This window comes from Eutrigla gurnardus (assembly GCF_963514095.1).
Source record: "Eutrigla gurnardus genome assembly, chromosome: 24".
NCBI lineage: Eukaryota > Metazoa > Chordata > Actinopteri > Perciformes > Triglidae > Eutrigla > Eutrigla gurnardus.
This window is the reverse complement of record NC_139935.1, coordinates 2,835,993-2,853,422: the sequence shown is the minus strand read 5'-3', so window position 1 is coordinate 2,853,422 and position 17,430 is coordinate 2,835,993. Positions and strand designations below refer to the sequence as shown.

The 17,430-nt window shown below is 45.9% G+C and overlaps 1 protein-coding gene across 1 annotated transcript; it reads left to right on the top strand.

Annotated features, from left to right (window-relative positions):
* Positions 1-13,675: 13,675 nt before the first annotated feature.
* LOC311010041 (plakophilin-4-like) lies at positions 13,676-16,630 on the top strand (the record flags this gene model as incomplete). Its single annotated transcript, XM_084004520.1, has 9 exons — positions 13,676-13,696; positions 13,823-14,017; positions 14,101-14,274; positions 14,373-14,523; positions 14,789-14,981; positions 15,096-15,180; positions 15,874-15,902; positions 16,514-16,518; positions 16,563-16,630. 9 exons carry the CDS (start codon positions 13,676-13,678, stop codon positions 16,628-16,630), a joined length of 921 nt encoding a protein of 306 aa, XP_083860646.1.
* Between the last annotated feature and the right edge of the window lie 800 nt (positions 16,631-17,430).

Genomic DNA, 17,430 nt, shown 5'->3' with positions numbered 1-17,430 from the left:
CTCCTCTGCACCTGCACTGTTTGTAAAGCACTCACACACACTCTGGGTTTCCAGCCTCATGTCACCACGCGTTGGGATTCGATGGCTTGTTTTGGTGATAGGATGAGCTAGTATCTTCTATATGCAGCATATATGCTCTTTGGAATCCTGACTGCAGGCCAGAGCTGAAATAACTCAGCTGTCTTTGTAGCACAGTGACGGTTTACCGCTTCCTGACTTTATCGTTTCATCGGCCCACGTTGGCTTAACTGTGATTCAGTTTGGTGGACAAGAAATGGGACCGTGACATTAGTCTTGACTTTTCTTCTTCTTGTAGTTGTTGTCCAAACTATAATCAATCATTGTCAAATGATGTAGCGATGCATTGATTCCAATAAATAAAGGAGAGGATGAGTTGTCTGGAATCAAAAGAATCTGTCGCTTCTGCAATGAATATGGAATTTAACGTTCATGTTACCGTCATTTGTCTGTGAAATACTCCAAGCTGAGACCTCCATATAATTTCATTTGTCCAATCAGTTTCCTAAAGAGCATCTGAAAGTAACTAATCCACATGTTTGTAACGTCTTCCAGGCCCCGAGGGAGTCGAGAGGAAGAAGGTCCTCTGAAGGTCAACACATCCAAGTCACGTCTAGTCACTGATGTGCAAATGCATGCACAAATCCATCACACAGCCCTGTCCCTTCAGTTGAGCCATGTGTAATGTCTTCACAGGGTTAATGCAGAGGCCTCTGAAGGAAGAGCATGCTTTTCTTGTCCTCATAGCATTCAGCATTCATAGCATTCAGCTTCATCAAGTGTCACGGCTCATGTCTTGTCTTACTCTCTCACTGCGTCGCCACTCTTAAGGGTGAGCTGGTGTCCGATGAGGTGAAAGGCCAAAGCATGAGAACAAAGAGGAGGATGTGGAGGCTGGCCGGCTGTCTTTCAGCACTCCTGAAGCTCTGCTCAGACCTCCAGCAAATCCACTCTGAATGTTTGTAAGTTCATCCTAATGAAAGTGTGTGGTATGTGACGTGATCCATATCGCGGTGTCTAAGTTGCTGTTGTTTATTTCATGTGTGTTAGGACCCAGTTCCAGGCCTACAAACCAGTGTCAGAGACTTTGTGAGTGTCTTTGGGAGTTTCTGTATGTACAGTATCACTGTGATCATGTCTAGGTGTACACATGGAGGCATTTGACTGCTGGACTGAAGGCTCTACTCATTAAAACAGACTTATGTCAAATCAGAGCAAGTCGTCTGTTTGCATTCAGCGTCGCATCGTTAGAAACCCTGCAGTATGTTTGAACGGTTGTTGTAAGGGCCGCTTTCCATTTCTGTTTTGTCCACTGGACTAAACTTATACATAGCACTGTAGCTGCACAAATCATAATGTTACCTGACAGGTATGTGCTTTATGTTTAAATCAACATGCTTGTGAACTGAATGCCATGGATGTGGTGGGTACCTGCAGTGCACACCCACCTTTATACAGCCAGGTGAGGGTAACTAGTGGCTCTGAGGACAGGTAGCTGGGTGGCAGGACAGCTACGTCCTCAGGGAGGAAGGGTGTGTCTGCAGGTTAGACTGAGGATTTATTGTACATTGACTTGTAGTGCGGATGAGACGGGTTTGATTCAGTGTCATGTTTCTGTAATACTGCAGTTATCAGTAATCTTACAGTAGTTATCAGTACTCTTACTGTAGTCATCAGTACTCTTACAGTAGTTATCAGTACTCTTACTGCAGTTATCAGTAATCTTACAGTAGTTATCAGTACTCTTACAGTAGTTATCAGTACTCTTACTGTAGTCATCAGTACTCTTACAGTAGTTATCAGTACTCTTACTGCAGTTATCAGTACACTTACAGTAGTTATCAGTACTCTTACTGCAGTTATCAGTACACTTACAGTAGTTATCAGTACTCTTTACTGCAGTTATCAGTACTCTTACAGTAGTTATCAGTACTCTTTACTGCAGTTATCAGTACACTTACTGACCGCTTTAGTTTCTATTAAGATGCAGCACTGAAGTCACTTTACTTAAGGTAATCTCCAGTTTGCAGCGCTCCCCTGGAGAGCCGCCGTAGAGCTGGCCGTTCAGACGGCGCTGGTTGGATGCAGAGTCCCATGGCTGGTAAGATTTACTACCAGACCGCTGGTTTACCTGGGTTTATTTACCGGTGCTGTCCGGTCCACGCATGTAGTGTTTAAAGGGTTTGTTGTAATGGTTGATATTAGTTCCTGCATTGTATATATTGTGCTGAAGGAGGCCGTCTGACAGTGGCACAATATCTAAAATGCAGTAGGTAATGTTCTACACGGTTACAATGAACACTTCAAACACTACATGCGAGGACCGGACAGCACCGGTAAAAATGTGCAGGTAAACCAGCGGTCTGGTATCAAATCTCACCCACTATGGGACTCTGCAGCTGGCTGGCTCTACGGCGGCTCTCCAGGGAAGGGCTGCAAATGGAGATTTCCCTACAAAGTGAAGTAAAGAATGAAATTAGCCTCTGACTTTTCTCCCCCGGGCTTATAAAGGTGGGGAGCTCGGCAGGGCCGCCTAACTGGGCGGTGCTCTCAATCTATGCGTTGTTTTCCCACAGCTGATTGGTGAGGAGGGGAAAACGGGCGGGTCCACCTGCCAGCCTATAAAGCCATGAGGCGCTGCGCGGTGCGCTTCAGAACTCTACTTGTACGTCGCGGCCTGCGGACGTGGTCTCTGCTCGGAGGCTTCCCGGCGTCACGTGGTTGGTTGGACAAAGCACGTTGCTTGGCTTTAATCCACTTTACACAAACAAACAAAATTAAAACTGCGAGCAGTATCGTGACGGGCCCGAGCTCTTATGCGGTCGTGGAGTGCCTGCGGTCACAGGGCAGTGTCGTGGACGCTGCCCTTGGCGCTGCCGCCTCTCCTGGCGCAAGTCGAGACACAAGCGATGGACACCGAAAGGCATCCGTCTGTCACGTGCGGTCGTGGAGTGCCTGCATTCACACGTGTGGCAGCCGCCTACCTGTGCAGCGGCCACCTCCTCGTGGCGTGAGTTTAGACACAAGCGATTTAATTTAAAGCCATCTGTTTGTCACAAACACACATGTTCATGCCTTCATGACATCTCTCCTCCTCCCCCTAGTGTGACAAATCTCCTCCTCCCCCTGTGTCCTCCTTGCAAGCTGAAATGAGAGGAATTAGTTATAAAAAAAATGAGGTGTGGCTTTAACTTGGAAAAATTCACAAAATCTCCTGTGGCCAGTAGGTGGCGCTCTGACTGTGAGTGAATATGAAAGTGCAGATGTGTTCAGGAAGGAACTCTAATCAAGTGTGCAAAGTTTGGAGCAGATCAGAGAAGAAACACTGAAGTTATAATAATTTGGATGTTAATGACAGAGTTCAACTGACAGCTGTGTGAGATGCATGTAAAGTGTGTCATCTCTCCTCCTCTCTGTGTCCAGGCTGTAATGAGAGGAATTTAAAAAAAGGAATTAAAAGTGGCATGGCTGTTGATCTGGTGTGAGGCAGATTGAGCTGCATGTGAGATTCACAGTTCCCCATGTGTCACTGATAGATCTCTCTGACTCCATCTGGTGGTTGCTGTGCGCCTGTGTCTCTCCTCCCTATGTGTCCTGAGTGAAAACCTGGCTGATTTACACACTTGGATAAAAACATTTTTTTACCTACTTTATCATGACTTGAGGCGGTGGGTCCAAGAGGCTTTTTGGTACATCTCCACTTGGGCTATCTAGGAAAAAATATTTCATGCTTGTACGCCCTACCTAGAGGGGGGGCTGTTGCTCAGAAAACGGGCCTAAAATCGGTCACATTTCATGTCGTCATTAGGTGGCGCTCTACCTGTGAGTTAAAATTGCAGTGCAGTTGTGTTCAGGACGTGACTGGTAACAAGCATGAATATTTTGGAGCAGATCGGAGTAGAAATGGTGAAGTTATAACAGTTTTGATGCCAATGGCGAAGGATGAAAATAGTCGCGCAGTCAAGGCGTCACCGTGGCCACGCCCCAAGACTTTTGGAGCATCTTTAACTTGTTTTTTTTCCTTTAGGCCTTTCCAACCACATGTCAAATTTTGGTATCTATCAGGTCAACGGTATAATGATTTTTTGATTTTGTGTGACCCCTGTGAATGGCCAAAAACGGCCAAAAATGGCACTTTTTGGAAATTTGTGGCAGCGCCAAACATTACCCAATTTTGATGAAACTTGAAATGCATGTTCTTTGAAGCTATTGCAACATAGGTTTCGAGCTTCGTAATTTTTGGGGCAAAGGTTATAGAGTTATGCTAATTTATTTTGGTAGCCACACCCTCTAATGTTCATTGGCCGATATCTTCTGATACAATGCATATTTTCGAAACCTTTTCGGAACACCCTAGGCTAGGTCTAACGAGTATGCGTACCGAATTTCGTCCAAATCGGACCAACGGTGTCCCAGAAATGCGTAACTTCCTGTTTTTCATAAAATCCAAGATGGCGGAAAATTTCGGTAGGCGGACTTTGGTACTCCCAGTGGCTTTTTTGTAGAGGAGACTTGTCTGCACATGTGTGCAAAGTTTCATGTCAATCTGACTTACGGTGCGGCGGGGCTGGCGAATCTCCCACTAGGTGGCGCTAGCGAGCAACTTTTTCGTGGCCGAATGCAAAGACGCCAAATTCTCAAATTTTTCGCCAGACCCTATAGACACTCCAATTTTCGTTAGTTTTTTTTCACGCTCAGGCCCCCAAAACGCAGGTCGAACATGTGTAAGAATAATAAACATTCGAATAACAATAGGGCTTCGCAGCCCGACGTTGTCGGCGCTCGGGCCCTAATAACGTGAGATTCAGGACGAGTCTTTCAGCGCAACTTGGTGGTGTTGGACTTTTTCAATGACCCAAATGCTGTGTTTGTTGTAGGTGCTTTTGTTAGCGGACGGCACTAGGACCATGCGGAAGAACAATCGGCAGAGAAGCGGTGGAATCGGCGGATTGGCAGCAGGTGAGGCGGTTTCACTCCGGCTTCACTCCGGAGCTGCGTTTCAATAACAGTTTGAGTCGCCCTCGCTCACTTGCCCTCAGCCCTTGCTATGACGTCACACGGAGGCCACTTGGAGGGCGGAGGGAAAGAGGGCGGAGGGGGAGTGAAAGAGGTAAATGGAACACACCTGCCCTCGTTCACTAACAGCCCAGACAATCATGGATCAACCACACGTTGTTGGAGTAGCGCTATACTGCCTATTCCAAATTACACAAAATATGCGGAGACATTTCATTGAGACGAAGACGTATTCTACGCTTGATGGCAATACGGCTGCTTATATACTTACACTTGTAAACGGTGGGCTCTGCCATAACTCTGCAACAGACAGTCTAATTGCACAATTTAAGAAAATGAATTAAATTTAATTCATTTTCTACTTTCTTCTTTCTTCTTCGTCCTTGGTGATGAATAGACAGCAGACAATGGTGTTTGAGGTTCATTATCGCCACCACATGGACATATTTTTCGTGCCCCACTGCAATGCATTGTGGGTGATATACAGCTCTGAAGTGACCATCGTTGTTCACTCGATCACTCAGCCCTCAAGGGTCGATCTCACGGAGTTCACTTCAGCTGTTCAGGGAAATGGAACAGCCCTTAAGATGGCGGCGGGGATTCCCCCGAGGGCAAGTGCTTAGGGCAAGTGAGCGAGGGCGACTCAAACTGTTATTGAAACGCAGCTCGGGCCTCCACGTGACTGACATGGTTGACTCTAAGGTGAACCGGTGAGGTGTGTATTTGTGTCGAGCATCGTTTCCTATTGATTAACGTGTCGACCCTTTTTAGCACGTGCTGATCACATGGTCCTGTTGTGTTTGTGTGATTCAGGATCAGTCCGGTGAAATGCAGGTTTCCCTTCGTTTAATCTCTAATATCCTGAGATGAAAGTCATCCAAAGGTGAGACTCTTTGACTGAAACGTGTCTTTTCAACAGGTTAATGTGTTTGATGTGATCGTGTTAACAGTCGATTTGGACCCAAATGTTTCAGGTGCTGCGGTAGAAGGCGGCACTAGGACCATGCGGAAGCTCCCGGCCAATCAGCTGGTCAGCTGTTAAATGGGCTGATTGGCAGCAGGTGACGCGTCGTCAGGCTTCACTCCGGTCCTCCACGTGGAGGAAATGTTTGACTCCGGTAAGTAGCGGCTTTATGTAGGTTGACTAGCATGGTTTCATATGAATGCATGATCCACGCTGACTGTTGAAGTTCCTGCTATGAACCCGCTTCCACTGTGTTTGCAGAAACCTAGAGAGACGGAGGGTCGGAAGTGAAGCAATTTGGACATAAAAACGGCTAAAGTATCTCTGAATAGAACTTGCTTGTCCTTTTCTTGCATGTATTTGTATCTCTGAGAGGGAAGACTGTAGAAATGTTGGTGTTGTAATTAGGGCCCGAGCGCCGACAACGTCGGGCTGCGAAGCCCTATTGTTATTCGAATGTTTCTTATTATTCTTACACATGTTCGACCTGCGTTTTGGGGGCCTTCGCATGAAAAAAAAACTAACGTAAATTGGAGTGTCTATAGGGTCTAGCGAAAAATTTGAGAATTTGGCGTCGGTCACGAAAAAGTTGCTCGCTAGCGCCACCTAGTGGGAGATTCGCCATCCCCGCCGCACCGTAAGTCCGATTGACATGAAACTTTGCACACATGTTCAGACAAGTCTCCTCTACAAAAAAAGCCACTGGGAGTACAAAAGTCCGCCTGGGAAAATTTTCCGCCATCTTGGATTTTATGAAAAAAAGGAAGTTGCGCAGTTCTCAGACACCGTTGGTCCGATTTGGACGTTATTTGGTACGCATACTCGTTAGACCTAGTTGAGGTTATGGTCCGAAAATGTTTCAAAAATATGCATTTAATCAGAAGATATCTGCCAATGAACATTAGAGGGTTGGGCTACCACAATGCAATTAGCATAACTCTATAACCTTTGCCCCTAAAATTACGAAACTCGAAATCTATGTTGCCATAGCTTCAAAGAACATGCATGTAAAGTTTCATCAAATTGGGTAATGTTTGGCGCTGCCACAAATTTCCAAAAAGTGCCATTTTTGGCCGTTTTTGGCTGTTTTTGGCCATTCACAGGGGTCGTACTAAATCGAACTTGTCCTATACCGTTTATCCGATTGATACCAAAATTGGATATGTGGTTGGAAAGGCCTTAAGGAGAAAAAGTTAGTAAAAGATGCTCCAAAAGTCTTGGGGCGTGGCCACGGCGGCGCCATGACTGCGCTACTATTTTCATCCTTCGCCATTGGCATCAAAACTGTTATAACTTCACCGTTTCTTCTCCGATCTGCTCCAAAATATTCATGCTTGTTAAGAGTCACGTCCTGAACACAACTGCACTGCAATTTTAACTCACAAGTAGAGCGCCACCTAATGGCAAAATGAAATGTGACCGATTTTATGCCCATCTTCTGAGCAACAGCCCCCCCCCCCTCTAGGTTGGGCGTACACGCATTAAATATTTTTTCCTAGATAGCCCAAGTGGAGCTGTACAAAAAAGCCTCTTGGACCCACAGCCTAAAGTTATCATAAAGTAGGTAAAAAAAATGTTTTTAGCCAAGTGTGTAAATCAGCCAGGTTTTCACTCAATCTTCACTCGGGGAGCATAGAGGGGAGAGACACAGGCGCACAGCGACCACCAGATGGGGTCAGAGATCTATCAGTGACACATGGAGAACTGTGAATCTCACATGCAGCTCAATCTGCCTCACACCAGATCAACAGCCATGCCACTTATAATTCCTTTTTTTAAATTCCTCTCATTTCAGCCTGGACACAGAGAGGAGGAGAGATGACACACTTTACATGCATCTCACACAGCTGTCAGCTGAACTCTGTCATTAACATCCAAACTATTATAACTTCAGTGTTTGTTCTCTGATCTGCTCCAAACTTTGCACACTTGATTAGAGTTCCTTCCTGAACACATCTGCACTTTGATATTCACTCACAGTCAGAGCGCCACCTACTGGCCACAGGAAATGTCATTGCTTTTGTGACTTTTTACTTTACTTTACTTTACTTTATTTATAGAGCACTTTTCATACAAAAACATGTAACACAAAGTGCTTTACACACATAAAAAAAGAAAAAGAAAAAACAATTACAAATAAAGCCCCTCCCTCCCACCCTCCACACTACACACGCACACACACACACAAACACACACACCTGCACACTCTCACTACTGACAATAGGGAGACATGGCATGACACTGATGATTGAGGAAACGCTATCTATGGGGCCATCCACACTGGGAGGAGTCGCAGGCTGTGCCACAGGGGCACCAGTGCCCAGGCCCCCCGACACCGACAGACAACAGTCAGCCGAGCCAAAGGGACCCAGGGACAGTGCCCCCAGCAGCAGCCCAGACACAGCTCCCAGTGTGGAAGACCCCCCTGAGGAAACACTGGAGTTAAAGCTAAAAACTAAAACACATGAAAAAATAAGTGACCAGCTTAGTAAAAGATAATAAAGATAATAACATAAAACAATACCAATGATAAGTAAAACAACTAAAATTATTTAAGATCAATATCATCTAAAAACAAGATAGAAGCAAAAATATAAAATAAGATAGAATCACATAAAATAAGATAAAATCACATAAGAACGATAAGAAGAATTTAAAATACTAGTTAAAAGCCTGATTAAAAAGGTGTGTCTTTAACCTTCCTTTAAAAATATCAACTGTCTCTGCGGTCCTGAGGCTCTCTGGCAGGCTGTTCCACAGGTGGGGGCCATAGTAGCTAAATGCCGCCTCACCATGGGTTTTAGTTCTGGGTTTTGGTATGGATAAAAGGCCGGTGCCGGAGGACCTCAGGGTCCGCGAGGGTTGATATGGTAAAAGCAGGTCAGCTAAATAAGAGGGCGCAAGGCCGTTAAGACATTTAAAAACTAGTAAAAGAACCTTAAAATCGATCCTGAAGCGTACAGGGAGCCAATGCAGCGACGCTAAAACTGGTGTAATGTGCTCCCGCCCTCTTGTCCTCGTCAGCACGCGTGCGGCTGAGTTCTGTAATAGTTTGAGATTTAAAATACTCTTTTTGGGAAGACCAGAGAGCAGGGCATTACAATAATCTAAACGACAGGAGATAAAAGCATGCATCAGCACCTCCGTACTGGCCTGAGAGAGAAACGGGCGGACTCTGGCTATGTTCTTAAGATGATAAAAACCTATTTTCGTCATATTTTTGATATGTGGAATAAAATTCAGCTCAGAGTCAAAAATCACGCCCAGATTTTTTACTGACTAAGCTGGTTTAAGATCTTGTAGTTTTGGTAAAAGTTTCTCTCTCTGGCCTTCAGGACCTATAACTAAAACCTCAGTCTTGTCCTGGTTGAGCTGTAGGAAATTCTCTGCCATCCATGACTTAATGTCTAGAATACAGTTAAAAAGGGCGTCAATTGGCCCTGTGTCATCAGGAGACACAGCGATGTACAGTTGCGTATCGTCAGCATAACTATGGAAGCTGATGCCGTGCCTCCTGATGACGTCCCCAAGGGGCAGCATGTAAAGATTAAAAAGAAGTGGACCTAAAATTGACCCTTGGGGAACCCCACATTCAATTTCATGGGTTCTTGAGGAACATGTATCCATACTTACATAAAAACATCGGTCTGTGAGATAAGAACAAAACCAGTTAACAGTACCAGAGATGCCCACCAGGTGTCTGAGCCTATTTAATAAAATGTGATGGTCTACTGTATCAAAAGCTGCGCTTAGATCCAGTAGAACCAACACTGTGAGCTTTTTATTATCAAAATTCCACCTGATGTCGTTTAAAATCTTTAAAAGTGCTGACTCGGTACTGTGGTTTTTCCTAAAACCAGACTGATGTTTCTCTAAAATGTTAATTCTGTTTAAAAAGTCGTTAACTTGGTTAAAAACCAGTTTTTCTAAAATTTTACTTAAAAATGGTAAGTTGGATACAGGTTGGTAGTTATTAAAAACACTTGGATCTAAATTGCTCTTCTTCAGAAGGGGCTTCACCACCGCCGTTTTAAAGGCGCTGGGGAAGACACCCGTCTGAAGAGAGCAATTCATGATGTTTAAAAACTGTACCTCGAAGAATCCATAAAACGATTTTAAAAGTGATGTGGGAATGGGATCTAAAAGGCAGGTTGTTGGGTTTACTTGGGAGAAAACTCGACCAAGTGTCCTTGCATCAACCAGGGCAAAACTCTCCAGTGTTTCCTCAGGTAAGGACATCAGTTCTGTGTTAACAGATAAAATTTGATGGGATAAAAGGCAGGATCTGATGTCTTTGATTTTGTTTCTGAAGTGGTCTGCAAAGTTCTCGCAAAGATCATCTGTGGGTGTCTTAAAAACTTTATTAGAATTAGTACCTGTTAAAATATCAAAAGTGGCGAAGAGGAACCGGGGGTTGTTTTTATTGATGGTGATGAGTTGTGAGAAATGTGAAATTCGTGCCTTTTTGACTGTATTATTGTAGGTTTTGAGTTGTTGACGTAAAATCTCGTAATGAATTGTCAGTTTACTTTTCCTCCATCTTCTCTCTGCACTCCTGCATTTTCTTTTCAGTTCACTGATTTCAATGTTTTTTCTCCACGGGGGTATAAGTTTTCTTTTTATTGTTTTAGTTAAAAGTGGAGCTACTGAGTCCAAGGTTGACTTCAGTCTGCTGTTAAAATTATCAACGATAAAATCACAAGGTGCAGGTAGAACTTCAGCAGGAGTGCTCTGTAAAATCTCCATAAAATTTGCAGCCACTTCAGAAGTAAGGTAGCGCCTCCTCACTGTTCTCACCGGGGCCTCCTCTTGGTTAAAACTGGTGATGTTAAAAAATACACAGTAGTGGTCAGACACAGCCAGGTCGACAACAGAGGACACACCGATGGCCAGGCCATGGGTTATGACCAGGTCCAGGGTGTGTCCTCTGTTGTGAGTTGGCTGTGCGACGTGCTGCTTAAAATCAAGACAACTTAAAATATTTAAAAACTCTCTGGATATCGGATCCGAGATATCGTCAACGTGTAGATTAAAATCACCAGTTATTAAAATCCTGCTAAAAGAAGTGTGGATAATTGATAAAAGTTCAGAAAATTCACTGATAAAAGAGCTAGAGTGATGGGGTGGTCTATAAACAGTAAGGCAAAGAATTGGAGGACTGCTAAAAGTAAAGGCATGGTGCTCAAATGATGAGTAACTGTTAAAAAACACTCCATTTGAGGTCAATGAATTATCTAAAATCGATGCCATCCCTCCTCCTCTTCTACCCTCTCTAGTAGAAAATAACAAATTAAAATTTGGTGGGGAAGCCTCGGTGAGAACAGCAGGTGCGTCAGTGCCAAGCCATGTCTCAGTTAAAAGAAGACTAACTTGTTATCTAAAATCACATCATTCATTAAAAAAGTTCTATTTAAAAGAGAGCGAACATTAAAAAGTGCCAAGTTTATGGTGACAGGTGGTTTGTTGACTGGAGTGGTGGATTGTTCTGTGAGTGGTCTGAGATTATGAATGTTCACAGAGTGGGTGTGGTAGGGTCTGATGTGGTGGTGGTGTGTAATAATTACGGGCATGGGTGAAGTGTTGGTGTGAATATAAGGTCCAAGTCCGGTGTTGTATGTATAGTGGTCAGAGGTGGAACTGAAATCGTAGGAGCATGGACCTGGGGGACATCAATTTGTGGCGGACAAAGCAGCTGGTGCGGGTTTAGGGTGATTGGGATGCTGAACCCCGTATGCCAGGTTGGCAGCTAGCATGCGGGCACCTGCTCTGTTCAGGTGGAGCCCGTCCGACCCAAAGAGGTGTCGTCTCGCCCAGAACACGTCAAAGTTGTTGACGAAGCCTACCTGATGTGAGCTGCAGGCAGAGGAGAGCCAGGTGTTGAGGCTGAGCAGCCTGCTGAAGCTGCCGATCCCTCTGCCGCAGGTGGGGGTGGGGCCGGAGATAAAAACAGTCACCTGGGACTGTGAGACGGAGTTAAAAAGACGGATAAAATCTTGTTTTAAAAGTTCGGACTGTTGCCTGGCGATGTCATTCGTACCTGTGTGGATGATAATCCTTCTTGCCTGCGGATGTGCGCTCAGGATGTCAGGTATTTTCCCGGTTATGTCCGCAACGGTGGCTCCGGGAAACGCCATGGTGAACGCCCCCCTCATGCGGACGTGCCTCACAATCGAGTCCCCGATGACCAAGGTTGTGGGAGCGACCGCTCGGTCTTCAGGGGGGCAAGCCAGCTCAGCCACCTCGCCACCCGCGCCAGGACGCCGGGTGTGATCCCTCGCCAGGTGGGGAGAACGGGAACTGGATGAGTGCCAGCGCACCGCGTCCTTGACGAGCCGCCTGCGCTGGGATGAGGAGCAGGACGGGGGAGGCGGACAGCCCCGAGTTGGACACCCACCTGCTGGAGGGCAGCTAGCCGTGAGTGGAGGGAAGGCTGTGGTGTCTGTCAGCGGGGGAACAACACAGGCCCCAGCAGAGCGGCTTTTGGGACCTCCAGAGGACAGCGGGGATGATGTTAGACCGACCTGGTGGTGCAGGGCAGCTGCCTTGCTTCCCCCCGATGGCGAGGGACCCGCGGGCCTGGGTGGCGGTGCGCCACCGGGGAGTGGAGCTGTGGACACCGCGCCGGTCGGAGGAGCCGAGCCCGGACCCCGATCATCGCCCGGGGCGCCTGCCAGCTGCGACAGGGCCTCATAGCGATTGAAGAGTGGGATTGGAGGCGAAAAAGCTCCAGGTGGGGTCCTCTTTCGGGCATGAGAATCCTGAGCCCATGATCGCTGGAGGTGGGGAGTGGAGCAGAAGGATGGCCGTGGACAGGTGGGATCCCAGGGTACCGTGTCCTGGAGGGCCGCTGACAGCGATGAAATCCGGACACTCTGCTCGTGAGCTACTGTCAGAGACTGCTGTAGCAGGGCGTCCTTGCTCCTCAGCTCCTCGGAAAGTCGGCGAACATCATCCGTCAGGTCAGCAATCTTTTTGCGAGCTTTCTTTAGTTTTTGATGATCAGCCGGGGACGTGGAGGTAGCCATTTAGCTTAGCTTAGCCTTGCTTGGCTAGGTAGCTTGTACGTCGCCGGCTGTCGCCGGCTTAGTGTCCAGTAAAAGCAAATAAAATAGCCACTGATCGCCTTAAAAACACACAGTATTGTAGCTGTGAGTATAAAAAGACTAAAAAGCAACTAAAATCTGCTAAGATACTGGAATAAAAGCCCCTTAAAAACAATTAAAAGGGAACTAGACGCAGGAGACACCAGCGGGTCCACTCTCAAGCACCCAAGTTACAAAATGTTTTCCAAGTTAAAGCCACACCAGATGTTTTTTATAACTAATTCCTCTCATTTCAGCTTGCAAGGAGGACACAGGGGGAGGAGGAGAGATGTCAGGAAGGCATGAACATGTGTGCATGTGACTGACAGATGGCTTTGAATGTCAATCGCTTGTGTCTAAACTTGCGCCACGAGGAGGTGGCTGCTGCACAGGTAGGCGGCTGCCACACGTGTGAATGCAGGCACTCCACGACCGCACGTGACAGACGGATGCCTTTCCGTGTCCATCGCTTGTGTCTCGACTTGCGCCAGGAGAGGCGGCCGCTCCAAGGGCAGCGTCCACGACACTGCCCTGTGACCGCAGGCACTCCACGACCGCATATTTATATTTTATATTCCAAGTTTTCTTGAATATAATGTTTGGCTTTGCAAGTAAAGTAAAAATGTCGATGTGTATTTTTTGATGTTTTCTTCTCCACTAATGTTTTGTCGCCTTGACAATAAAATGTAATAACTAACTGTGTGGGATCGGCTCGGCATTAACTGAGATTCATGCTCCTCAGATTGTGGAGAACAGCGTCTGCACCCTGAGGAACCTCTCGTACCGGCTGGAGGTGGAGATGCCCTCCTCTCGCCTGCTCGGCAACCAGGAGCTGGACACCCTGCTGGGCTTCTCCTCCCCGGCCAAGGAGCTGGACTACCTCTGCTGGGGCAAGAGGAGGCGTGGCAGGAAGCGGGGAGGCTGGTCGGACGACAAGGTACCAACTCAGGAATGATCCAAACATTTCCTGGAAGAAACCACATTTGCCAACATCTGCATCGCTGTGTGTGTTTGGTGCAGTGGGACGGCGTGGGGCCGATCCCGGGTTTCTCCCAGCCTCTGAGGGGTGCGGAGCTACTGTGGCACCCGATGGCGGTGAAGCCGTACCTCAACCTGCTGGCCGAGAGCTCCAACCCCGCCACGCTGGAGGGCGCCGCCGGGTCGCTTCAGAACCTCTCTGCTGGAAACTGGAAGGTGCACGAGAAAAAACCACGATGGAAACACTAGAAAACATCAAGTTAACTGGATTAAGAAATAAAAATGTGTGTGTGTGTGTGTGTATGTGTGTCCAGTTCTCAGCCTACATCCGAGCAGCGGTGCGTAAAGAGAAAGGTCTGCCCATCCTGGTGGAGCTGCTGAGGATGGACAACGACCGGGTCGTCTGCTCCGTCGCCACCGCCCTCCGCAACATGGCGCTGGACAGCCGCAACAAGGAGCTGATAGGTACACACACACACACACACACAGATCCAAGCAACTGTGTGTTCACACTTGAGTCCGCGACAGCAACGGCTTGTTCCAAAATAGGTTTCTATATTTATACACAGCAAGTTCATTCTTTCCAATCAGACTCAATTTAGAAAGTGTGAACACGTCGCCCCCTTGTGGACAAAAGAATCATTCATGTATCAGAATCATTAAAAAGTACATCAATAGAATACTAAAATGAATATCAAACATGATGATTTGTTTCTGTCTCCTGCTGCAGGGAAATACGCCATGCAGGATCCGGTGAACCGGCTTCCCAGCGGCAGTCCGTCGCTGCTGTCGGACGAAACGGTGGCGTCGGTCTGCTGCACGCTGCACGAGGTCACCAGCTGCAACATGGAGAACGCCAAAGCTCTGGCCGACAGCGGGGGCATCGAGAAGCTGGTGGACATCAGTAAAGGACGAGGCAAAGGGTACGAAGCGTCACGTGGAAGCAGTTTTCTTTGTCAATAGAGATCCTTTTTGACATGTTTATCGAGAAGCACCTGAAAAAGAAGAGTAACTAATATGTGACGTTGATGTTGCAGGTACTCGATGAAGGTGGTGAAGGCGGCAGCTCAGGTGTTGAACACGCTGTGGCAGTACAGGGAGCTGAGGACCCTCTACAAACAGGTAGAGCCTTTTTATTAACCTCAACCACCAAATGATTTCATTACTGTACACCTAATCTATACAGCATAAAGACAGGGAGCACAGGAAGAAGGGAAATTATCTCCAGAAATAAGGTCGATTCTGGCTCTAGCACCCATATCCCTCCAACGCAACGCACTCACGTGATTGGCTGTAAAGGAGGGAGACATCTGATTGGCTACAGACAACCTCCTCTTAGAAAAAACGCATTTGTGGATCAGAGTCACGTCAGGGGAGTCTCAAAAGTTTCACACACAAATGCAGGGAGGTTTACAAATTAAAAGCACTTTGTAAATACGGGTCCAACCGTTCATATATGAATGTAACAAGCCCCAAATGCGTATTTGATGACGATTGCAAATACTTTAACATTCATGTATTTGTGATATTTTTTTAGATTTGTGTGTGCATTGGAAATATGTTTATGAATCTTGTTTTTTATATGTGAATATTTTTTACTTACATATGAAATGAAACATATTTGTGTGTGCATTGAAAATGTATTTGTGTTTTGAGTCACATGTATATACAAATCCCCAAATACATTTGTAAATCTTTTTTGTGCATTTATGAATTTCTGTGTGCATTTATGAATTATGAGACTGTTCTAGCTCCATACACCTTCACTGTTAATTCAGTAATTAATGTATCTTTTACGCCCTCTTGTGGCTACAGCCGGTAAATACATCAGCGGTGTTATCAAGGTAGACAGATTACATACACAAAGTACTTCCTGTTGAGTCATTCTAAATAAAAGACGAGTACAACCGAGATTTAAAAAATGTCGTTCTCGTTTGAATGTTGACCGATAATTAATATATATAATATCAAACGTAATTTCTCGACTAAGTAAAAGAACAGAACCCCACGCCGTTGGGGCGGGAGGGGGAAGCGAACGCTTGTGTTAGCCTCGGCTAATGTTGTAAGCTAAGCGTCCTGCACTACGGTGGCCCTGTGAGCTCAAAGCAGTGACAACACATCCGGTTAGCTGTAAGCTAATCGTGAGATTGTAAAGACCACAACGTTCTGACCGAAGAGTTAAACAATAAATACTATTAACTAGTCATTTATTAGCTAACGTTAGCTAAAAATATTCAAATTCACCAATCTTATATTAATTCAAAATTATTGAGATAATGAGCCTTAACGCCCTCCTGTGGCCACAGCCGTTTATTACATCAGTGGTGTTATCAAGGGAGACGTTACATACAAGCAGTTGGAATCATACATAATCAACAATAACGCACGTTTGTTTGATTTAATCCAAGTCAGCTCAATTTGATGTGACATTGTTCATGTCCGTGTGCTTTTGTAGCGTTGGTAATATGAGTTGATTTTGCCCCAAATGTTTTTTATTGCGTTAGGTGCTGTTGTAGGAGGCGGCACTAGGACCCTGCGGAAGCTCCCGGCCAATCAGCCGCGGAGCTGTTAAACTGGCTGATTGGCTTCAGGCTTCACTGCAGCTCCATGTGGCTGAAATGTTTGACTGGTAACCTCGTCATTGTTTAACGTTGTTTCATATTGATTTAGCCTTTATAGCGCGTGCGGATCGACTGTTCCTGTTTGTTTGATTCAGGACGAGTTCGGTGAGCCTCAGAGTGGAGCTAAAATGAGTTGTTTTCACACAAATCCTTGTTTAATCTCCACTCCCGTGAGATGAAATGGATCCAAAGGTGAGAGTCTGACTCAAATGTGTATTAACGGGGTCATATTGGTACTGCGTATAGGTAACCAAGGTTGTATTTTTGTTGTCAGAAACCCGGAGACGGGTGTCGAGGGTCGGAGCCCGGGGGACTTTAACACGGTGAGTTTAATGCTGTATATGTCATTCTTGCTCCGTCCTTCCTTGTTTAGGTCTTTGAATTGATGTTTTTTAGGGCTAGTCGTAGAGCGTTGTGAGGTAGGGGATATGTAGTTTTAATTGGATGAATTGGATTACGATAAAAAAGGAAGGTAATGTGGAACTCGTCTATCTTTCAGCACAAAGTTCCCCAGACCGGATCCATGAGAAACGGCTATTCCAAGACGGGCAGATCCTTTTGTAATACTGGCAAGAGCGACGTGCCGTCTTCCTTTAATTTGTACCAACTGACTAAGACATTTTTAAGTGTAGGCTACCCTGTGAAAGGATTTATTTTTGTTATCCCCAAAAAGTAACAGACTCGGCTCAAAAAGAGCTGAACAAATATAATTTTAGAATAAAAATCTTTGATTATCGTATTGCATATAACT